This window comes from Echeneis naucrates, chromosome 24 (genome assembly GCF_900963305.1).
Source record: "Echeneis naucrates chromosome 24, fEcheNa1.1, whole genome shotgun sequence".
Lineage (NCBI taxonomy): Eukaryota > Metazoa > Chordata > Actinopteri > Carangiformes > Echeneidae > Echeneis > Echeneis naucrates.
In genome coordinates, this window is record NC_042534.1 from 14,232,747 (window position 1) to 14,257,956 (window position 25,210).

General features: G+C 43.4%; 1 protein-coding gene across 3 annotated transcripts in view; it reads right to left on the reverse strand.

Moving 5' to 3' along the window:
• Positions 1 to 2,015: 2,015 nt before the first annotated feature.
• flrt2 (fibronectin leucine rich transmembrane protein 2) overlaps positions 2,016 to 25,210 on the reverse strand; it is a 37,233-nt gene continuing 14,038 nt past the window's right edge. The window contains exons 1-2 of one of the 3 annotated variants that reach the window (XM_029496493.1): positions 7,348 to 7,686; positions 2,016 to 5,080 (exon numbers count right to left, since the gene is read on the reverse strand). In XM_029496493.1, the coding sequence (XP_029352353.1) occupies positions 2,647 to 4,629 (1,983 nt within the window). In that variant the 5' untranslated portion in view covers positions 4,630 to 5,080; positions 7,348 to 7,686 and the 3' untranslated portion in view covers positions 2,016 to 2,646. Of the gene's footprint in view, positions 5,081 to 5,996; positions 6,182 to 7,347; positions 7,687 to 25,210 lie in introns of those variants that run through there. The other 2 variants (XM_029496494.1, XM_029496495.1) reach the window with 2 other exon arrangements.

The window sequence follows — 25,210 nt, forward strand, 5'->3', positions numbered from 1 at the left end:
AAACAAATAGTTGAGCTTACAGTCTGCCTACTGTCAAATGAAAATCATATACCATCATACCACAACTGGAAAAGTGATGCACAGATTTATAGTGAACAATTTAGGTTCATCCCACAGACATGAGATTGATTTTTTTTTTTTTCTGAAATATCAATGTATTGCTATGAATAATCTCAGCAATGGAATTTTAGTTTTTCCAATATTTGGCCATTTTAAGAAATCAGTTTCCAACAAAGAGTCAAATAATTCTCACTTTTCTTGTTACAGACTGAGATTTGAAGACACAACATGCTGATGTTAAGAAAGATGATTTAATGAATTCAGTTGTTTCATTTAATCAGAATTTAAATGCTGGGGCTGTGATTTACAGTAACAGAGTTACTTTTGAGACACTCCCAGATATCTCTAAAGTGGAGGTACTCGGAGGTAATCTCAGTTTCGGGAATAACTCAAATAGAAATGCTTACTAATCACTTTACTGTGTATTTGGGGCCTTTACTGTGTAAGTCCAAGCAGATCAAACCTGCATGCTCTCAAAGAGTTAACACACTCTTTCCCAGCGTGAGCTCCTTGCAGCCAAGTGAAAATAAGGTCTACATATTTTTCTCCCTTTTTTGGTTGAGGATTATGAAGAGAGGGGAAAAAGAAAAGGGGGCGGGGGGGCAGCAGTGGATGGGTTGGTGGTGGGAAATTTTTAAGCTCGGACCCTCAAAACAAAATCTTGTCAAATCAAATAAAGTCTTCTTAAGAAGTGCATAATGAAGACCTCTCACTGGCACCTCACATGCAAAGAGCCACCACCAGAGCCCATGAGCTGAAAGGCCGGAAAAGTGTTTTAATTGAGCCCATGCAGGGATCAGAGACACAGAGACAGGAAGACAGCGAGACGGACAGGGGCAGGGGTGGGGAGGTGTCGGGGGGTGGGGGGGTGAGGGGGTGAGGAATCATTGCTGCAGAAAGTAATGAACAGGTGCATTGTTCAGGTGTGCAAACCACGGATGAAGAAAACATTCTCATAAGTGTGGACAAAGGGATAAATGATGAGATGTGAGATGAGCTGTTCTGTCCCAACCATGCGCCGAGCGGATCACGGGGTGGAGTACAATCTCATTGTTGTAATTCCCTAATTTATCAAAAAGCTTAATGAACGCTGGGACAAAGCTAAAATAAGTGGGTGTATAATTACCATAACGTGTGTGTCTTCTCAGAATTGATCATACTTTCAACGCGCGCGCACACACACACACACACACACACACACACACACACACACACACACACACACACACACACACGCACACAAACACACACACAGTGGCGCAGGGGCCTCCCCCTATAATATACCACAATGGTGAAAAATCCATATAATTTAGCCACCAAACACCGAAAACACCGTTAGTTTTAAATGATTCCACATCATTAAGTCGGTCGATGAGCAATAACACTCTAAGACAATGCCGTTTGGGCATGAGTAATGCAGTCTGGGTAATAGACTCCAGGGGAATGGTGGTGGTAAAGTGATCTCTTCTGTCTTGCCCTCTGTTCCTCTGTCCCACACATGACGCTGAGGGAAACTGCCCCCTGGTGGACTCACTTGCCAAAACAGGAAATACGAGTAAAAGAAACAGAAGTAGAGCAAACTTGGAAATTTCTACCAAGAGGGCCTGCATGTCTCAGCAACATCCTCGCATTAGGGACAATAATCCTTTGTTGCTTTTTAAGCCCATGTTAATAATTGCACCTCATCACAGCAAAAACAAATGTGGTGAAAATGGCATGTCCTTTTCCAAAGTTTTCCAGAAGCGTCTCTTGACTAAGCCCACCTTTGTTCCACCGTAAACAACAGAACAAAGGTGCTTTTAGTGTAACGGTACTTTCGGGAAACCTCAGTCAAGGCTTTCCAACAGCACCAATGACACTCTCCCTACACAACTGGCCACAATCCCTCACACAAGCTCACCACCCCTGTTCATTTCCTGCCTTGCTTCCATTAATAAGAAAGTGCACTTCAATCCTTTTTTTTTTTTTTTTTTTTTTTTTTTTTTTTTAACAACATGCCACCAGTGAACCAGTGCTTTATTTCCACAGCGTCTAATCAGCAGTGTTTGGATTTGCCCTGTGCTGTGTTGTCTTTACCACTGTTCTGTTGTACTGGGGAGTGTTTGCTGTGTGTCAAAGCGCAAAAAGGCCATATTTTGCTTCTGTGGTTAGCAAAGGATCCCAGCCCTCTAAGCGCCCCAACGTCTCCAAGGCTGACAGCGTTCGTCAGAAGCTACACCCAGGGTGCCGTGATTGTACAAATCCATGTTCATGTACAGTACTGACCATTAAAACAACTTTCAAAACCCTGCTGAATATAAAAAAAGAAACACTTGTATCTCTTTTTTCTAAGAATAAAAAAGATAGCAGAGAATCCCACATTATCATCCACAGTATAAATTACATTGTAGACAGAACTTGGAAATATATATAGTACAGTTATATTTCACTAGAATTTTTAGGTTTTGTTTTTTTTTTTTTTTTTTTTTTTTTTTTTTTTAGTTGTCTACACAAACAGTGTGTGTGTGTGTTTATTGATGCATGTATTTGTTTAATGTGTCTAGCATGTGTGTGTGTGTGAATGCTGCAGTACTGTTTGCTGCTGCATCACGTGTGGCAGAACTCTGTGCTGGGCACGTTGCTGCTCTTGCAGTAGGCTATACTGTTGTTACTGAGATGACAGTCTCTAAATCCAATGCCCCCGTTGGGCGTGTAGATGGGCTGAATACGAAAATCTCCCTTGAGCAGCTGCTCATTGTTCAGCGCCACTATCTGGAAACTGGTCTCAGTCATCTCCAGAATGGAGTTATCCTTCTTGGTTCCAGCCTCACAGTAGTCGTCTTTTCTCCTGCCCCGGTTGTATTTCCACTTGGTCGAAGACGACCTGCTCTTCCTGTGCATATGCCAGCAGAACAGGCTGAGCAGCGTTACCAGGATGATAAGAACTGCCCCACCTATGATCCCAGCCATGAGCAGTGTGGAGTTGATGGTCTCCTGAGGGGCTTGGTCTCTACCAGGAGGCTTAGTTGACACGGCAGGCTTGGTCCTGGCCTCAGAGCATATAGTATCCTCTCCTGGCCTGTAGGAGTTAAGGGTGTCCAGAACATGCACGCAGATCCGATACACGGACCGGGGCTCCAGGTTTGTGAGGGTGATATGCCGCCGGCCATCGCTCACTGTCCGCTCCCGCAGTCCTTCATTTATTTGGGTTTGGCCCCTTTTGACCCAAGTGACCTTGTAGGACATAACGGTGAAATAGGAATCCCAGCTCACCTCGATGTTGGTGGAGTTGACAACATTGAAGGAGATTTGAAGGGGATCCTCATATGGAGGCAGGGGCCCAGGGGGCTTGTTATGGACTGGGGGTAAGGGAGGGGATGGTGAGTCAAAATAGTAAGGGATGGATGTGGTGATGGCGGTGGAGATCATGGTGGTGACAGGGGTGGTGGTGGGTGGGGGAGGGGGTGTAGAGCGAAGGGTGGGCCAGGGTGGCTGATCGGCATCAACCGGGCACTCAATAATATCTAGCGTGAGCTCTCTGATTGCCATGCCGCGCACCTTGTCTGGACTCAGGCACACAAACCCTCGTGCGTTTATGGGGGAAGGCAAAGACTTGAGCCACACCACCACCCATTTCACTGCACAGTCACAGCGCCATGGGTTACTGCGCACTATGAGGTGCCTTAGGCTGGACAGGCCATCAAACACACCCTGTGTCAGAGTCTGAAGCTGGTTGCTGGAGATATCTAGTTTTTCCAGCCTGTTTAGGCCAGCGAAGGCTGCCACAGGGATCTGGTTGATCTGGTTCTCCTGCAAGCTGAGTTTGGCCAGCGACTGACTGGGTAGGAGGGGAGGGGGGAATGTGAGGGAATTGCGTGCTAGGGCCAGCTCACGGAGGTTGGACAGGTCCTGGAAGGTCCCTGGCGCAATGCCCTCATCCGTCAGCAAGTTCCCATCCAGCAAGAGGCGCTGCAGCCGTGTCACATTCTGGAAGGCCTCCTCCGCAATGATGGCGATGCGATTCTCATCCAGCCGTAACTCCTTCAGGTCCTCGGGAAGGCCAATGGGAACACTGCTTAAGTGGTTCTTGGTGAGGAAGAGGAGTTTGAGGCTTACTGCCTCTCTAAAGGCCCCTTCCTCCACCCCCACTGTGGAGATGGAGTTATCGTCGAGGTGCAGCTCCTCTAATTGAGTCAGCTGGGCCAGGGCTGCCTTGGAGATTGTTTGGATGTTGTTCTCCTGTAGATGTAAGACCCTGGTGTTTTTGGGCAGATTAACAGGGAATTCGTCAAGCTGGTTGCCGTACAGAAAGACAGTCTCTACAGAGGCCAGATTGTGAAGTTCCACAGGGAATCCAGCACTGTTGATCTGGTTGTTATGCAGGTAGAGGACCTTGTAGCCCTCCTCGATCCCCAGAGGCACTGATGTCAGGCTGCGTTCATTGCAGTACACAAACAATTTGTCACAACGACACTCTTCCGGACAAGAGGCACCCGGGCTGAATTGCATTTGGAGGCTTAGGACGACAGTCAACCAAAATTGCAAGAACGAAGCCCAATCTTTATTCCAAGGTCCAGTCAGAAACTCCATAGTGGAAAAGCAAAATGGGAAAATGAAAGCCAACAATAAAAAAAAAAAAAAAACTGGGCTGGTAAAAACAAATATGACAATCTGGAAAAACAACGACGTATATATCCACCAAAAACTAGACTCACGAGCAGTACACCTAGGAGAGTTCAGTAATGATGCAGTTAGCTGGGAAAAGAGCAGGAAACCGTGGGAGTAATCCTGGAAATGCTAGTCCTCAGCTGAAGAGCGATGGTCTCATTAGTGGTGGCCAGTCCTCTGACTGACTCCATCCATGCTGAGACATCAGACCATAGCAAGACGCTTCATTCGTAGCTCCATGCAGCGCTCAGCCAGGGCCAATTTGAAGCCACGCAGTCGTGAGCCACAACAGGCTCCACTTGCCTGTCCGTCACACACTGCTGGTCCCCGACCGGGGCAGAGTCCAAGGGGGGTGACATTTGGATCCAGAGACCTGTGGGAAAACAAAGAAATGCTAGATTAGTATTTTCAGGGGTGGCCTGTTCTCGAAAAAAGGGCTCTCTCTTTCCCCTTGTGTCCTCTGTCGCTTTATTTGACATATAAACATGCACACACACACACACACACACACACATACCAACTATCCTTCCATCTCTCTCACTCTTTCCTTCTTTCCCCAAAAACAGAATGAACACTCACAAAACATACCGTTCATTGCCGATTTCAAATTATGCACTGGCTATTTAAAAAACGCGTCAAACCATCTGATAAATATTCAGAACAGCTCTTTGCACATCCGGTTTCACAGACATAAAGAAGGCTTTTATCCCTTCCGCTCTATCAAAGGAGGGAATAGACCACTGCAAGGACACACACTCATAGATTCTACAAGGTTCTGAGCAACATCAATGGAGATTAATGGAAAATATGCTCGAAAGAGATAAGACTAATTAGACATCAGCTCTTTGTGTAGAAAAAAGAAAAAACACAAAAACGGAGAACAAGTTACAACTGTCTTATGGGCAGAGGTACAGGAGTAAATACACAAGTGCTTACAGTAAACAGAGACGATTGTCTTGCCGGTGGCCTAAGGAGGAGTACGTTATTACGTTTCGGCATGAACGCACCGACATCCTCAAAGATTTAAAGCTGTGAAGAGTGGGATTAGAAAACAAAGGAAAGGCAGTCGAGGAACAGAGACCCTGCGCACCAGCTCCTCCTGTCGCCAGAGTGACACACACTCTGTCAAGTGAGCTGGAATTGGAGAATAATTTAGTTCCACCACCTGCCATAATTGATCAATTCAGGCCATTTTTTTTTTTCTTCCATCATTGTAGTGGCATGTAGTGAAGCACAGGGCCACTGGAATACAGCAGAAGCCCAGATCCATTATTCCATGTTTTACTAACCATCAAACGGAGGCTGGGAAAGATGGGTCCAGTGTAAACGGCCATGAGCGTGGATTAGAGTTCCCTGCAGGGATTCACCAGCGAGCCAAGCAATTCCAAGAGTAAACACAATTCGTGTTCGTTTCTGATTAAAGTTCAATTTCAGCATCCCGTCAGGCAACCATGGTAGAATACAGTTTGTGAAGACCCCAACAAGACCCCAGAAAGTTCTAAAAAAAAACAAAAAACAAACAAAAAAAAAAAAAACAGATGTAAGTGCTACTGCTTCTTCAAATGTCCTCTTTGTTGATGACACGGGCTTCATGCATGGGCTCATTGTGGCAGAGATGGAGAAACAATTCTATGACACACATCTGTGATCTACTTTTCGAAATTGAAAGAGCTAAATTTAATCAAATAAGTTGGGGTTGGGCGGGGGGGGGGGCAACCACATGAGGCAATCAAATGTGCTGCCACAGCAGCAGCATCAACAGCAGAAGGCAGCAGCATCAAAATTATTATAGCAGCATAAATGAAATTCACCGAGAAACCAAATAATGCACGAACCTCAAAGAGAAGCACGGTATCAAGTCAGCCTGTACTTGTCACACTGATAAACTGGACAGACATGGACAGATCAAGGAGGGAAAAGAGATAGAAAGAATATGGAATATATCTTTCCTGCTCTTTCTTCTCTTTTGATTTAAATTCCAGCCAAAGGAGCACAGTTTCTCACCACCAGATGAAGGCTGTGATATGTGGCCAGAACAATCCGATTAGAACTGGATTTAGCGACAGAAACGCAATTAAAAGTTGAAAACGGATAGGGTGTTTAGCAGGCGATAAGAGGCGGATCAGGTAGACTTCAAAGCCTTGCCCAGTGAGAGGTCTTCATTTGAATGAATTATTTCAAAGTGTGTGTGTGTGTGTGTGTGTCTGTGTGTGTCGAGGGGTGGTGGGGGGGGATTGAAAACCATGCAATGCTATGAAAGCTCCTCTATAAGAAAGAAGGGGAAGAAAAAGTCTGGCTTTTTCTGTGGTGAGTTATCTGGACCGATGCTGCAGTCTATAACTGGACGATAAATGTATAATTTATTTAAAAGTCAGTGGGAATCGGCGAATCCTCGTCATTTTTCGTTTTTTTTTTTTTTTTTTTTTTTTTTTTTGCTGGTGGAGAGCTCGAGGATGTAGTAAATGGAAAAATGTATGGCTCAGACTTGGTTTGTATAAGGAGCACATTTGACCAAAGAAATCTATTTTTTTTTATATATGTATATACATATGCACATACAACTTAGGCCTGCGCAAAACCTTTCTCGCCCTACATTTGTTTCCAAATATGTCCCGGGTTATTGAGAAACATCCACTGTACCTTTGCCGAGCCTTTATCCATTACAAACCCCGCTACCGCCTTCAACTTTTCCTCTTCCTTAGAGCCTCCGTCCTTCAGGCGGTCCGGCCGTGTGACCGTGCGTAAAGCTCCGCTCGGCAAAGCCGCGGCGACTCGGTCCCGATCAGCAGCGCGAACACGGAGAGTCTACACAACAGCATATTTGCCCAGTGTGGGTCCCGTCCAGGTTGTGGCTGCGCGTCCCTCTGCACTTTTTTGTATAAATGTGTGTGTGTGTGTGTGTGAGAGAGAGAGACAGAGAGAGAGAGAGAGAATGTGTCTTGTACAAGTGCGTGCGTGTCTTTTCCAGCTCCCGGGCGCTTCAGAACAGAGCACCCCCCCCCCTCAAAAAAAAAAAAAAAAAAAAAAAAAAAAAACTCAACACAGTCCGAGCGAAGAAAGCGACGGCAGGGTGATAGCGGCGTCCGCTTCTCCTCTTCCACACTCTGGCCGAACGGGGAGTCCGCTGCCTGATCCGCCGCGGGCCATGACGGCCAGCAGCGTCCGTCCGTCAGTGCTGCGCGCTCTTTTACCGGGGAGCTCAAAGTTGCCTCTCAGTATCTGCGCGGCTCAGACCCGGACTCCCAGCTAGTTGTTTTCATAGATGGATTCAGTTGATAGTGCGATGTGTGTGCTCTGCTCACCTCTCTCTCCCCCCCTCTCTCTCTCTCTCTCTCTCTCTCCCTCCTGTCCCTCCTCCCCTGCTCAGAATAAAGAATGCATCTCCTCCAGCGGCAGCAGGAGCAGCTCCGTGATGGCTCTAAGCCACAGATCCTCCCTGCTGCCCTCACACTGCAGAAAATAGTTTGTCTCCCGAACACACTTTGCCCGTGCACACACGCGCTTTCGGTCTCTCTCCGCGCCTCCATTTGTATTTTAATCACAGGATCCTACAGTCACTTTCTCATTGAGAAATCACCACAGGGCAGAGGCCTTTAATATTCCCAGAGCTAGTTACTGTGTGACTAAACTGCAGCCTCCATCCTTGGAGGGAGGGAGGGGGGGAGGGGGGGTTGCTTTTTATCTGTGTGGCAATAATGTGGAGCTCGGCCTGCTCCCCGTTTTTAATGGCGACTACAAGACCCATCTCTTTGTCGGAGGGAAGGGTGGGGAGGTTTTGTTTTTAATTACTGCTGGTTAATTAGCCCCCAGTGAAAAGCACAATCTAATCTTCCCGTACTTCCCGTACTTTCTTCCAGTGATTTGAGGCATTGAGACACACGCTGACAGCCAGAGTAATTCCATCTGACTCCATCGCTTCTCCGCGTTAATACTGATTCAGCAGAGCACCCACACACTCCTGGCGGCCGCGAGCGCGCGCGCGCGTACACACAAACGTCCCTCTCTCTCTCTCTCTCTCTTTCTGTAACGCAATCAAAACACGCACGCACCCGCGCACACACCAACATAAGGTTATGGGAAAAGGCCTCTGAGATGTGTTCTGTCTGTGTTTGTGTTCGTGTGTGTGTGCTGTTTCTCTCGCTGTGTCTCACAAGCTCAAACATCCTTAAAGTTACAACGTTTGAAGGAAATAAAAATATCACAGCCTCTGTTACAAAGAAAGTTAATTCAAAAGCACCTGGTAGCAGCAGTCACTGGAGCATCAAGGCCAAACATCTCATGATCAAACACTTTCTTCCAGCTGATCCAGATGATCAACAGTGTAAAAGGTCAGAGATAGTGTTTTATTTTTTATTTTTTTCTTGCATCAAAATCCACATTTTATTAACAGAGAAATTATATATCCATATTTAAAAAAACAAATACCCAGACTGGATTGGTACCAAAATGCAACATGGCAGACGAGCTGGCCCTACATCAAGTTTAAACCGGTCGAGTCGCTACTTTTGCGCAACCTGATGAGCAAACACTAGAAGTAATAATTCAGAGAGCCAAAGCCTCACTCAGGATTTAGCAGGCACAGACTCCTGTGTCTGGTATACTGACTAATCATAGCCAACGTTTGTGACTTTCAGTAGGTGCTGCTGTGTCTCTGAAATTACCGAACAAATGCACTTAATGTTAGCCTGTGTTTGAAGCTAATTTGAAATTGACCTTCTCATGAGCTACTTGTTTAGATACAGTACAGTCAGCGCACTGTGTGTGTTTTCCAGGAATGTATTCATGCATTTTCGCAGCCTGCTCTACGCTGTACTTTTCCTCTGATGGCATTTGTTTGTATGCACGCGCGTGGCGTGTGGCGTGCACGTATCGCTGGAGTAGCGTGCTGTAAGCAAAGTCTCCAACACCTGGGTCCGCTTACTCATCTGTACTCTTCTATTTTCTTCTGATTGCTTTTATCCAGCCGTCCATTATACATGCTCAGAACCAATCCGTGTCTTGAAATTTGCACATAAGAAAAGCCCTTTATACTGGGAAAACCACACCACCCCTTTCATTACATTGTGCACTATGAGAGAACTGATGTATTGTACCTGTCTGAATTTTGTTATGTTTTATCTGTCATCTGCCAGGCGATTACAAATGCAAATTAGCTGTTGAGCTAACTCTGGCTTATTTGCATCTGTATGTATATTTATGTTCATTAGTATGCGCTGCCCCCCTGACAAATGAACAAATAAATATAAGCTCTTCTATATTTCACTTGAAGTTTTACTCAGAAAACAATATACTTTCAGCAATAGGTGTTGTGACTGGTTGGTGTAATTATCCCAAAAAATAAGTCTGCACCTTTTTCCTTGAAATTTAAATGACTTATTTTTGTGATTGAACCATCTTACAAGCACTACTACAGTACTGCAGCAAACATAATCAGTAATGGTAGTTGGAGTGGGTTCATCCCAAGTGTTGAAATGTGTAATGGGACAGGGTGTGGTAGTAACATTAGGTAGGGGTGAGGATGAATTATCGCACTGTTTTTTTTTTTGGGGGGGGGGGGGGGGGGGTTGCGTGGGGGTACACTCCAGTTAGTGCCCCATAAATATTATGGCAGTCTTCAGGTTTTTTCACTCTCAAACATCCATCTGAAGTTGGCATGTCAAATGCCTGCACAGAACCTCTAACATTGTTTCCATAAATATCTCCAAAAAACAGTTTGAACTTTATGAAATTTCACAAAAAAAAAAAAAAAAAAAAAAAGAGGACACGTGTATCGTTATCCTTTATGTTTCCTCACACAGGAAAGGTGATGTAAATTACTGACGACGGAGAGGAGATTTTAAGTATCAGTGTGACCGTAGAAATACTAAAGGTGTCATGTTCTGTGTTTTCCATGTTGGTTTATGGCCAAAGCCAGGGTCATAAAGGCAGGCAGGAGTCATAGGAGAGCCCCACAGGTCAGCAGGTGCACGCCAGTCTTTGATCTCTGCCTTCAGTTGCCGAACAGTTTTAACGTCAACTCTTTGACTTCTGGTGACCCGCGCGAACGCGTATAACTCACAGAAAGTCTCCCCACAAAATTATGCGATTCCTGTTTGAATCCCTGTGGTCATTTAATCCAATGAGGCCGTCCGCTGCCCGCTAGTACGTCAACTCCCTGTGAGATGGTTTGGTTGTTCTCAGCGTTTGCCTTTCATGTTTAATTTCAGCTGCCGCGTCCTAGAGATGGACGGCCATTGCGAGGCCGCGTCCACAATATTTAATTCTGTCATAAATCAAGCGTCTGCGGTTGGCATGAATTATTGATTGAGTGAATTTAGAGGAAACAGCCTGTTTTTTTTTATTTTCTCCTTGATGGACATGCTTTGCTGTAATGCACTCTGTTCCCAGTTGCCATAGCATTATGGAGTGTCTTTCTTTTTTGGGGGATAATACAATGGACATTAAAATGGACTTGAGAGGCTCCTATAGGAAAATTGAGCCTTTAACCTGCATGTTAATTTGATGTTCTTATTGTTGTCAAGAAGAATAAGTGCAAGCGAGAACCCGGTGTCTGTATGTGCCTTCCTCTGGATGCCTCGTTAGTTTGGGGAGGATACACTGTTTATATTGAAGGTCTATATTGCATAAATGCAGGGAAGTATTTCAAACTACACCCACTCCCGAAGTGGAAATTCCCCTTCTCCGCCTCACACAGAGACCTTCCCAGAGTTTTTGGTGTGGCATATTTACTCTGCACGCTCGTGTACCTTGATAACTCTGCACATGACCCTACAGAACATCAAAGCTTCCTCTGTCCATCCACTCCTGTTCAGACCCCAAACAGTGCTAAGGGAGAATGGAGAAAGAAAAAAAAAAAAAAGCGTCAACTCAGATATGCAGATATGTTTACCCCTTGGTTACATTCACTCCAGTCCCTGGAGACATCATTAGCTTATCACATTTCCCCCTGTATGAATTTACATCTGGACACTGGAAGGCACTTCAAAGGTGCCAACAACATCAGTGTTTAAAAACCTCCCCACAAGTGTTGGCGAGATCTTTGAAAGAACTAACTGTGGGAAACCGCAGTAATATTGCGAATCGCCAAAGCTGTGATTTAATCAGGAGCGTCGCTTGAGATTTCAGTAGCTTAAAGAAAAATATGCTGATTATGTTTAGAGTGGGCGATCAATGTGTTCATTAATTTCTAGGGCGATGTAATTATGTTTACCCCCGTCGATTATCAATCTACATGCATCTAATGTCACAGCACAGCTCCCCGAAGAGAACACATTTCCACAGCCGAGGAAACTAGTCAGCCAACAGCATATACTGTATATTTTACTCAAGGAGTGAGCTGAGACAAGACGAGGGAGTCAGAGGATTGCACCAGCTCGCTGGCCTTTCTAGGCCCAAATTATTATTGTTAATTATTCAGACAGACGTAAAAAAAAACCCTAATGTATAAGCCAAAAAAACTGCACAAAACATTGTAAGGTTGTTATTTTGCCATTTGCTATCTGCGAAATAATGAAATTATCTTCTGATCTTTCGAGTCGATGTAAAGTTAGAATGAACTACATTCCACGCGCCCCACACTCTCACCACCATCCCTCCTTGTTAAAACCAAACAAACCCGGTTCTGACTGTACTGCAAAAAAAAAAATAAATAAAAAAAAAAAAAATCTCAATCCAGCCCTGCTCCATATGAGACTTCCGAAAGTCATATAAGTTGTTATGTGTGGCATTTAAATTGTACAAAAGATTTATTTGTAAGGCTCGGAGTTGCTTTTATAAGAAGGGTAAAATGGTCCATGGAGCTGTCAAAAGGCCAGCAACACTCAATCAGTCGTTTCGTGAGGAGTAGCACAGGCAACACGCTTTCACATGAGCATGTGAATTATAGGGGAGCCAAAGTGAATGCAGGGTCCTGACTGAATGCTGCCCTGTGCTAATGCCAGGCTGTAAAAACACTGACTTGACAACAAGCAAGCCCCTGTAGTTCTGCTGAGGAGAGATGAGGGCGAGAGAGAAGCAAGGAGAGGAGTGTGGAGAGAAATGGGGTGTGTGTATGTGTGTGTGGGGGGGGGGGGCAGAGATAGAAGAAAAGAGATAGAAAGGTTAGAAATTGCAGAGAAGAAGAAGAAGACAGTGTTCTGGATCACGGCTGTTTTTGACATGTGGCTGCCCTGTCATCCTCGTCCTCTGGAGATTTAATGCCCCAGCCAACTGCTTAGCAATTGTTAATATATATGGTGGCCATTTTGTGCTGACATGTGCTGCTCTCGGCTATGAAAAATAATACAGGTCTAAAGGAGCAATCCACCCTCGGAAGGTCTTACTTTATTTAACGCCATCAGTCTGAAATGTTTAGAGCAAGTGTTGAGTGTAGAGCCCAGACTGTGCTTCTCATTCATCATCATCATTATACTCCTGTCTCAGAGCCATGCATCTAATTTTAGGAAAAATGAAAATCTGGTGAAAAACCCAGGAAGTTGTTTCACAACACGATGTTTCCCTGAATGTGCCAAGACTCCTCCAAGTATCACGGTGAAAAAAAGGTTCTCTCTCAGCAGTTAAGTAAATTGAAAAATGTTCCTTTGGGATGTGCCACTGTTTAGCACAGCTAGTAGCAATGTCGTTCTGTTGGACACTTAGTTCTCTCGTTTAGCCCCGGTACAAATAACTCAACAGCCTCTGGGTCAATCAAACTGACTTTTTAAGGATATTTTTGCCCCCCTGAAGATAAACCATAAAGAAATGTGTGGTGTTTATTTTAGCACTGCCAGCAGGTTGTCGTTTTTCTTTCAATTGGTTTTCAAACAAAGCCAAATGATGCAATGCTGCAAATCACGAAAACCTGCGTGCCATGCCTTTAAACACGTTCCTAATCTAAATAAAGATCTTGGATAAATAGCAGCTTCTTCCTAAATTTGTGCAAAGTGATCCAAATAGTAGAATATGTCCTTCCGCTTCTTTTCAATCGTAGACGAGATCTTGATCATTTTGGGAAAGAGGTTCAAATGGAATTTTACAGGCTGACGGCTCAATCACTTTTTGGAAAACCGAGGCTTAAGAATGATGGTAAATGTTGTTAAACAACCCTTTAAAAAATCACTCATTTGGAAAATTGGACACTTGAACACTCAGTGACCAGATGTAATAGCATGGCTCAGCAGGCACAAACTGGGGTTAGGTGGAGTGAGGAGAGCTGCCATTTACACCATCAATCAATACTTCTATATTTCCTGGAGTGATGTGACAATTTCTGGAGATTAGATGGTTGTGATGTAGCCCTACTGTATATGAAGACAGGAGGGCAAAGCAAGATTGTTGCAATCAGAACACATTTATATTTCAGACACCAATATGCAAATATGTTTCCACCTGTGTAATTATACAAGACTAGAAAATAAAATCTTTTAATTTAAATTCAGTTTAATAACCTACCACACACATATATAATACATAATATTCCACGTATAAATACTTCAGCTTAACCTCCAGTGAAACTTTTGAAAATAGTGTTGTGTTATTATGTTGATTGCAGTTGTTCAGATGCTTATGAGAAAAAGCTACAAGACGAGGCCACAATCTGTCCTTAAACTGTTCTGAGAGCTTTGCAAAACCCTGTTTTTCCCCATCGTTCGGTAAAAATGTGCTGCTTGACGGCATTTCTTTATCGTTTCATTAACAGAGTGGGGTAACTCCACGGCCACGTAGAAATGATCCTGTTCTGACTTGTTAAAAAACAGACGTCCTCTTTAGGAGTATAAGTAAAAAGACCGGTGAGACAGCAACTTAGAGCATGTCATCACAGACAGAGCAGAAAAGGAGAAAAATAGACAGATGCCTGGAAGGAGCAGGTCTCGGGGTCAGGAGAAAGATGGGCCTAATCCCACCTCCAATCCCCGCATCTTTTCTTTTGTTTGAAGTCACATCTGGGCTAAATTTCCCCTCCTGACTCAGGCAAAGAGGAAGTCTTCTGGGTGGGTGGAAGGGGTCTCAGGGCCGCTCCTGCCTCCCGGTCTAAACTGTACAAATAGTGTCGATCCGTGACTCACTACAGCGGGAACTGAAGAAACACACATCCAGACCGTGATTCAGGGCTCATCACGGTGACTACTCCTATCAGTCATTCAGACCCATGTGGGCAAAGGTGTGTTTTGACTAAGATGGATCAGTCCTGTCAGAATAGTTAACAGGGGTGTGAGGAGTACAACAACAATTATTATAAATCGAAAACAAACAGCTGTGGCTTATTTAAACACGAGGGCGTACAGAGCATTGCCATTAAGCATGGTAAGTGCACGTGATGCTGCTTGTTGCATTAAACTTAATTTTTGTAGTTCTCAACCTTAAGGTCAGGAGGTCTTTGAGGTCCTTGAGGTCTTTTCTATTTGCTGCATGTTTTTTAATTTCTAGTTTTACTTCACAGGCCTTAAAAAATCCTAAATGAAACAGCGTGACACAGTACAATCCGCCTCATTTGCATGCAAGTAGAAACACTTTTGTCTTAATGCAAAATAAGAAACAAGCTTTTGGACCAACTGTTCTACGTATTTTACAGTAAAAATGGAAAACGTTCGATATTTCATGTTTAGTACGACTGCAGAGTTACAGTGTAAAGCCAGATCAATTAAATGGCTTTGCAAACTTTAGATACAGGCCTTCTTGACTCAGTTGACATTAAAAGGGCGCGGAGTTTACGTGATATTCAGTTTAGTCATCATGTCGAGTAAGATGTGTGGTGTTGTCTGTAGCCATTATGGGATTATCCGGATTGGCTCAGCTTTGGTCTTTGACATATTAATGAGACAACCCATGTTACATACCACAGGAAGTTTGGAGGCAGAGATGTTCTGATCAGTTATGCGAACCAATGTCATAAATTGTATTAAAGAAAGATCTTATGTAAATGGTGTAACTATTAATATAAAGGCAAATTTGGTTGTCACGTCAAAGAGGTTTCAACACAGCTCATATTTTTTGTAACAATTTTCCTTAGTTTGTTTCCTTGCGTTCTAAGATCGTTCCGAATAAATCAAACTTCAGGTTCATTTTTCGTAGAATCAATAATTTTAAGCAGTATTCCATTAAAAGAAAGGATGAGTAGGAGAGAACAGCCGATGACTGAGCGCCTCCCAGACATGAAGACATTACTTCCTTTCAAATAAATAAAGAATGGTTTGTATTAACTTTGCATCGTTTTGGCCGACCGACTGGCATCTTGATGTGCTCAGGACCTCACAGCTGCTTAAAGCCTCTTCCTGTGCTTGAATGACAATCTGTGTTTATTTTTGACTTCCCCCTCCAACTAATTAACTAAGCTCTGAAACACCAAAACACCACGGTCCCCTGAACCTTTTTTCTCTCTGACAGCTCCACCCTGCAGCTGATTTATTATTGCACAATTTCAAATTAGTGCTGAGTGGAGAATGTCTCACAGCAATTTACACGCGTTTGACCTGAGACGCTTATTAATTGCAATATTTTGATCTGAGATAATTACAATATAGTGTACAAAATGTAGCTTCATATAGGCATATATACTTGTCAACCTTGCTTATTTACTTAACACCGGATACAATAAAGAGGAGATAATTAATGCTATCATCTTTTTTTCTTTTTTCTTTTTTTTTTACATTTTATTTAGTGAGTCGGATTATCTTAAACAGACACACACGGAGTGTGTTTTCACGCTACTTCTATACTCCTGTGTCTTCACTTTCAGATTAAACACTGTGCCAATCTTTATTCCTGGTGGAAAATTTTAATTGCTTGGGAAGCAGAGAGGCATCTTAGCCCGCAGTCTGTCTGAAAGCATACATTGTAGTGGGTTTTTAAATGGTTCCTATTATCTATTTCAGCCTTCGCCTTGTCTTTTCGATGTGTAAAAATCCCCCCCCCCCCCCCCGTGTGTGAGGAGGGAATTTGGATAAATCCAGATTACATCAGGAGTCAGGTGAAACAGCTCACAACACAGATGATAAAAAGGTATAATTCTGCCATCAGACACTGCCAGGCTAAACTGTTTCATCCTTTGCCATGATGATGTCATTCCTTGTCTTGGACTATTAAGAGATGTAATTTAATATTCTTATCCTGAATCTTAATATGCATTTCTTTCCTCTGGTTAATTCATCATCATCATCAACATTTTTTTTTCATGTTATTTATTCTGTAACAATTACGGTGTTAGCCTTGGCAAACCCCGCTGTAACCTAATGCATTAAGACATTAAAGCCTGGCACGTGCTCATCCGCTCTTATTTTGGAATATTGCTCACAAGTTGAAAGAAAACTCACCGCAACACAGCTTGGAGATATGCAGATGCCGTCGGGGGCAGCTGGAATTTTTTTTTTTTTTTTCCCCCCCATCATGTGTTGACAGTGTAAGTACTTTATCTTTTGTTTACAAGATCCTCCAGTACTGCTCACCATGACGTGAAAAACATGAATGAGATTTCAATAAATAGCATTTTTGCCCCATATGGTTTTGCTGAGGCAGTAGCCCCTTTAAAACAATCTGCGGTTCCATCTGGGCACTGTGGTTTTTGCCCCTCGCCAGTGTGTCCCCCCCCCCCCGCTTTCACTTACTGCCGCAGCATGCCTCCCCAGTTTGAGAATAGTCTAACAAAACATCCTGAGGCTGCCTTAAGGTGGACGCCTACATGAGAATTACAGCTCCTCTCCGGGTGCTTCAGGGATGGCTGATGAATCAAAACGCTTTGTTCAGCCTTTATAGGCCTCATCTTTATGTTCCATGAAAATGGAGAACAAAGAGGCTTGAAGAGGAAGAGAGGGAATGAGGTTGGTCTTGAGCAACGATATATGGCGTACTGCTTCGGAGGGATCCGTTTTCATTGCTCATCTCTCACCCAGCAGCAGCCCACTCTTCCTCTCTCGCTCAGGTGGCATGGGGCCCAACCCTGGCGCCTGCCACCCTGCCCAGATTAATTGAAGCATGCTGCTGTAAATGAATCACATATGGCTAATATCTGCTCACTTTCCCCTCTCCAGTGCACGCAACCGTTACCTATTCTCGTTTGTTTTCTTTTTATGGAACAGACGACTTCAACGATACCTCTTTCCTTGTATTATTTTTTTTTTTTTTTAAGGAGGCGGTGCTCAACACGAAAGAGAGACAGGAACGAGACGGTGTGAAGGTATCCAAGGTCAGGTGTTGGTTTGAGTTCACTCTAAAATTCATGACTTTCCCTTTTGGTTTTTCATTTTTCTCTTTCCGCAGTCCACTCTTTGGTCTTAGCTTGGCACAAAGCAGATTAATTGCACCGTCTTACAAAAGGTAGGAATAAGCCAGCACACCTGTCCTCGATGGCACCTACCGTTAAGACCAATGTGTCATAGCTTTGGTCTTTATTAGTTATTTATAAGACCCACTGCCCAGAATAACAGCACGAAAAGAGGGAGACAGAGCTAACAGCCACTAACGATGCTTTTGGCACCAACACCCACAAGGAAGAAATATATGAGAGTGACGGATGTTGACCAAAGTGACATTAACCGCAGTGTCAGGCCAGACAGTTCCATCAGGTTGTCATGTCGACACAGGGTGGTTACCATGAAAACATCATATATAGTTGAGGCAGTGAAAGCAACACACAAGAAGAAGATTTGTTGTTACCCTTTAATACTCCCACACAGAAAACCGCCCTGGAAGAGATTACAGATGTCTATTTTTTTCCACTTCACAAGAGGAAAAAAAAATAAAAAGCAAAAGTCTGACCAGACATTTCGCAACCATGAACAAATAAACATTTCGGATGTACAATAAGTTTACAATCCCCCACAACATGCACTACGTTTTCTTTATTAATGTGAAATTTTAAAGTGCCTATATTTTTATATGCAGGCACAGAAATAAAATTTTTCGCATGCATTTTTAAAAAGATGTGTAAATCGAAAGAGTAATAAAAAAAGTAGTTTAATGTATATCATGTAATGGCCATAAAGTATTTAAAATCTCCCTACTTTTCTATCATTATGCAGATTTAGTTAGCACCCTAAAGTAAAGTGAAGAAATACTACTTGGCGTTAAATGGCAATATCGGCATGCTAACAAGTTCAACAGCACGAACTTCCTGATGTTTAACAGGTGTAATGCTTTCCATATTCATCGAAGTTCATCACGCCAGGATGCTAACATCTGCTGATGAGCAATAAAAGTGCAACTGGGGCTGATGGAAAATTCCTGTATCTAGTCCCAGAATTATTGGATGAATCGATATGTTGTTTGATGGTGGTGACATTTCTCGGTAAGCCCAAAGTTCGAATTTTTAAGGAATAGGCAGGGGATGATGGGTCAGATCAGCACCTGCAATAAAGCTGAATTGCAATCAGTGCATCGGTTGATGAGATATTTCAGCCTGCATTCAAATTGTGGACTCGCTCATTTCGCTGGAACTTCACCACATGAAAAAAAAAAAAACAACAACATCAAATTCAAGCCAGACATCCCAGCTGAAAATGGTGCTCTTCCAAACGACAGGGAAGACCGTCGCAGACAGAGCGGACTCTGCACCACTCGTGAGATTACTGTGCTCCCGTCAAATGAGATTTTAGGCGACACAGGAGGCGTTTTGGGGACTATGAGCTAATATCCAATGCTGCCTGAGGATGTCTGATAGTTAATGAGAAGACAGACTTTCACAAAGCCACAGTGCCCTGTTGGTCCCCTCTTATCGTTGAATGATCAGGGTGTATTCAGTAACTTGGCAGAGCGCCTGATTGCATGGTTAGAAATCCAAGTGGTAGATGGATCAGGTTTGATATGAATATTATGTGGTTTGCCCATGGGGACAATTCCATTTGTAGATCCTACCCCCTTCTTTGTCTGGGCCCTTTTGGATTTGTCACTTTGCATTTACTTTAAAGGTAAAGCTTTTAAACAGTCATAATAACGAAAAAGCATGCTTTGGTGGTGACACAGCTACGATTTGTATCAAAGCCATCTGGAAAATAAAAGCCCCTACTTGTATTTTAAAAGTGTGTTGGAGCTCTTTAAATCCTGCGTCTTGGATTTCCACATTACATCCCGTGCTGAGGGAGAAAGTTAGTAAATCAGTTCACGCAAATGTTCTATGTGATTGCACTTCAAATGGTCTGGGGATGATGATGCTAAATTCGGATGCAGTGAGCTAAACCCTTGTCTATCGCTGTGGTTGTGTTCATCCCCAGACGCCCTCACAATTTCCCATCTAAGTGCAAAAACAGATGGGAGCGACACAGTACTCGACAGCTGTATTCCCGTGTGCAGTGGCCATACCTTTAAATGCTGACCTGTATTTTATTAAATACAACTTTGATGTCTATGAATCATTCCCACTTTAATTCCTATGTTTAGACTCCCAGCATGCACTGCCCACATGCGTTTGTCACACCAGGCCACTTGTTGTCCCTGCTGTTGTGATTAATTGCGTGGTACTGCGTGGATTTAAAGTCACGGTCCCCGCTGTGTCAGACTGAGCTTGCCGACTGGCTCTGAAGCTCGCACCTAGCATTGGTGGCGGCGTGCAGCGGTTAGACACGCGGACGTGACGGAGACAGCCCGCATGCTGGGACGACAGGTTTTGTAGGTGCTCACTCTGCACACTGAACCTCTTTGTTCTCTCCCCGACCTTAATGTGGACACTTTTATGTGACAGCGAGGTGGAGATGCTGTCCCCACGCAGCCGCCAGGGTGGTGGTGGTGATTATGACAGTCGTAAAACAACCTTGGCTCCATCTCCCCGGAGTCCAACAGGAGAGAAACAATAGCTGGCACATGTGCAAAAAAACTAAGACCAAGGGAATGGCAAAAATTCCCCTTCTTGTTATTTAAAGCTGGTAAGAGCTAGCAGGTATTTCTCATGACTATCTGCTTTCCCCTGGGTATCAGGTATCTTTGGGGTGAGTCTCTAAATGCCTCAGAAAGGGAGCTGGAATGTGGAGACTGCACATGGAAGCGTTTTAGACGACTGCAGAGCAGGCGGCCACTAGAGAGATGTAAGACGAAACATTGCTCAATGTCCTCTTCAATGTATCTCTTGGAAAGAGAGTGTTAACACATGTTTCGTTCCTGGGCTATCTAGCCATGCGTGTGTGCGTCTGGGGCTTATAGTAACTGCCGTGTCATAGCGGGGGTTGTGTAGAAATACGCCCCTGGGATTTCAGCTCTGGCTGAGGACCAGTTCTACTGATACGTTAACAAGAAGAACTTGTTCTTATCAATGGGGTGCTTTATTCCTGCTGTACACACAAACACGCACGCACGCACGCACACACACACACACACACACACTTTGAAACATCAACAGAGCTGGGGACAGAAACGCAAACATCAAACATTCCAATAAACTCACAGACAGACACAGATCTAGCACACAATCGACCAGCACAAACACACACACACACACACACACACACACTATGATGCAAACAAAGTCAGTATCCAACAGACATGAACATTAAGCCGGTCTCAGACAGCACACAGATGGGTAGAAAGACTCACACACACAGCCAATGGGTACAAAGGCAGTGTTGGCTTCAGGAATGCCCTTCCAGGTTCTCATCAGTGCCACACACACACACACACACACACACACACACACACTGCTCACTTGTTATTATTTCTTGTAAGAGGAAACTGAATCTTCCAAGCAGGAGGAATTATGCAGAAATGACGGGACAGGAAAGAGAGGGAGTGGAGAGGCAGTGAGACGCGGGTGATTTGTGTATAGATATGTGTGTACACTCGTGTTATCTTGGTAGGTGTGCACACTTTTTCCCGTCTATACAATTCAGAAGTAAAGAAACACAAGAAGAGGCCATATCACCGAATTGTGTTGTGATTAGACAGAGCAATCCCACAGCCGGCTGCACCGATAATCCTTCTGGAATTATAGAACTACGTGCTCACCTTTCACGATTTTCTTTTCATGTTGTTGGTGTTAAAATCTTCAAAAAGTTTAAATGCAAGGCACTTATAATGTTTAATAAATGCTTGTCCTCTGAGCTAATGAAGCGATCACTGACCATATGTCTGACGTTTACAGCGGAGGTTTTTCAGTGCGACAAATGTGATCATCATGCTAACTACTGATCAATTTATAAAGTAGGTATGGTGAACTTACTCATCCTGTAGACATTAGCATTCGCTTAAAGATGTTTTTCTGGCCACCTGGTGAATCCAAATCCAATATCCATTCATTCAATATTCAATATTTTGCTTTCCATCACCTCCAGGGTGATATATCTGGCTCTTTGGCTGTTAAATGCGCCACTTCATTCGCCATTCAGTCTTTAGTTGCGTCTGTACACCATTTGGTGCTGGAAAGGTTGTGCACATTTGGGATTATCACAGATTTTTTTCAATGGAAACAGCTGTTCCTTGCTGCCGCTACTGCTGCTGCTGCTGCTGCTGCTGCTGCCGGGAACAAGGCTGAGGACAGCGGTGAGACTGAACCAAAACACAGAAGAGTTTACGGTTTACAGAACAAAAACTGGAGGCTCAAAGGCCGCACCTCTCGTCCGACATAACACTTCAGGGCGGTACTTAAACCAGGAGGACGCCGAAGTCGAGGCCTAAAAGTCTCCCACGGGATACAAGATGGCTAGCATAATGATTGGCGATGTGTCGCTTGCTGCAGGTATGTATGTCTGGATATCCTCATACTTGTGCGTAAGGTGGAAGAGGTTAACGCAGGAGAAGAGGTCTCGGCTAATAGGACTTAAAAGCAGGAGGAGAGAGGAGCTCTGTCACCGCCTTGGCTGGTGCTCCTGCCGTCTTCAGGGGAAGGCAAAGCAAACACAGTACATTGCCCAACCAGCCAGCCCCTCTCCTGCTAATCTCTCAACATGGCCCACATAAATGAAAAGGCTTTTTGGCAGAATTCAATTAGAAACAGCATTAGGTACTTGTCCCCCTTCTCTCTCTCTCTCTGGTTTTGTCCTTTGCTTTCTCCACTGCACACCTCTCACTCTTTCTCTTGCACAGAATTTAGACATTCAACGTCCTCACGCACGCCAGTAAAAAGGCTTTGATAGTCCTATCTTGAGCTGCGGCACCAACGCACACGATCAGAAAGTGTGCACGCAAAGTATGAGCGCACGCAGACCTGCGTATGTGTGTGTAAAATTAAGTTCCCCCTCATGTGTAGTAAGTTATATATTGCTAAGCGCCGCATGACTTACACTCACACCTGTTGTGTAACTAAGCAAAAGAGCACAGGTTAGTGTGTAGGGAGTGTGTTAATACAACCCCCCCCCCCCCCTCCCCCTCTGCGAACACACACCTCTAACTCACTATTATTGCTGGAAAGGTCTAAAAGCCCTGCCATGTGTTTGCCACAGTCAGAAGCTTTTGCTGTCTGTTCAGCTGCTGCTTTTCTGCCTCACATCCAGGAAATCACAAGATCCTGTTTTCAGAAATCGATTAAAAACAGCTTGCTGATCATTCAGCATACGGCTACCCTGACAAACATACCCTGTCATTTTCAAACTGCATTCTATTGTTTTGTTGTTTTTTTTTTTTTTCTGTAAATGTCTTCATCATGAAACTCTTTAACCTGTTTAAAGAGAACCACTGCAAACATTACTGGCCATTTTTACGAGACACACTTTCACAGCTTGGAGTCAAGAGGAAAAGGGAAACATTGAGTGGGAGGCAATTACACACCGTGTCAGCATATCCCAGTAGCTGTTCTGTATTTTCAGGATGGGAGAGGGTTTGATTGTATGCACAGTGACAGTGGTATTGTGTAAAGCCATGTAAGAGTAAAATAGAAATTATTCTACAGATTATAGTTAAGGCAAGACAAATACTGCAGCGATATAGGTTTACTAGTTAGTAAATGTATTAATTTCAAGGAAGGTAATGACTTTACTTGGAAAGTGGTTTAAGATAATTTAATGCATTCAGTTGTATTAAAAACATACATTATATTAAATTGAATGGAATGGAATACAAAATAAATAGAGTTGAATTGATTTAAATTGATTTCAGTCACAGTGAACTGAAATTTATCTCACTAATAAAAGGTTTCTGTCTCTTTATTCAAGGAAGGGGATAATATAGATACTAATTAAATGCATTTTTTTTTTCAGTGTACATTAACTAAGCTGATCTTTAAGTGGTGAGTGTCGCGTTAGCGTTAAATGAAATTATGAGCAAAAGAATAACGTGAGCAAATATTTTAACATTCGAAACATTTTCTGGCAAAATCAGCGCAGAAACACTTCTTAGTTTATTACTCAGAATTATTGTTCCCAAACTGTTATTATTCATCGTAACTATAATCAGAGAATAAAGAATTTAAAATCCAGTTTTAACACCAAAGTTTGAGATTCAGCATTTTATGGCTTAGCGGGAGTTTAATGGAGGTTTGATCCTGATCATTTCATCACGTTTATCTTAATGTGGGGCTGACGTCAGGGGGCAGTAGCTGGTCTCAGCAACAAAAGGATAAATATAAATATACAGCTTGTCCCCACAATGTCTTTTGGTGAAATTACTCCTGATAGGCCTGGCTCACTGGTTTACTAATCTAAGCCACAGCTGTCTTTTTAGCCGCTGATGAGACCACATTTACATCATCAGAGGTTTCTTCAGAGGTCAAGGGTCAGTCAGCTGCTGCTACTGTCACTGAAACTAAGCTAAGGTCAGCTTAATAACATGCTACATTTTTTTTTTTTTTTTTAAACATGTCCAACACTGGTCAAAATATGTCATGATGAACGTAAGTGAAGCGCTACCATATTTCCAAACTCTGGGACTTGGGCATGTAGGCGTTTTTGTGAAGATGGGAGACAATTATTTCAGCTCCTGCCAAGCGCATATCAGCAGCATGGACACTACGAACGCTGGCAGGTAAAGTTCGAACGTACTTTTCCATTGAAGTGACTGGGGAAGGAGAACGTTGGAGAAGGAAGGAGGAGACCTCCCTCCTCGGCGTCACAGCTAGCCATTTGCACACTGACATCCTCTGTCAAAAAAAAAAAAAAAATAAAAAATAAGCTGACTTTGTCAATCACTGTTGACTTTGGACACGTTGCCTTGCTTATGATTTTATATTGGCTAGATGGTTAATGAGTGGGACAGATAATAGCAAAGGTGTGTGTAATGCTGAAAAAAAGTCTAATATTATAATTGTATACATTTATTGAAGTGGTAATGGACATTATGATTATAACTGGACATCTGGATTTAACTGCAGTGTTTTAGAGATTAATTATCTTGCCTGTTACGCTTACAGGCATATCTCTGTTTGTAATTCGAAATTAAAGCAACTGGACTTTTTCTTTTCCTTTGTGAATGAGAGATTTCTTGTTTTGCATTATATCTGTATTTTAATTATTTGAGGAATATTGAAAAATGCAAGAGAAAGACTGAAGCCAGAAATTTGCCAATTACGACTGTCAGCCGTTTGCTGGCTCTAGTTCCATTCTACGTAGTAATTTGAAGCTTTTATGAGGGCAACATATCACTATTGTCTATAGTGCTTATGGGGAAAAAAAAAACTCCC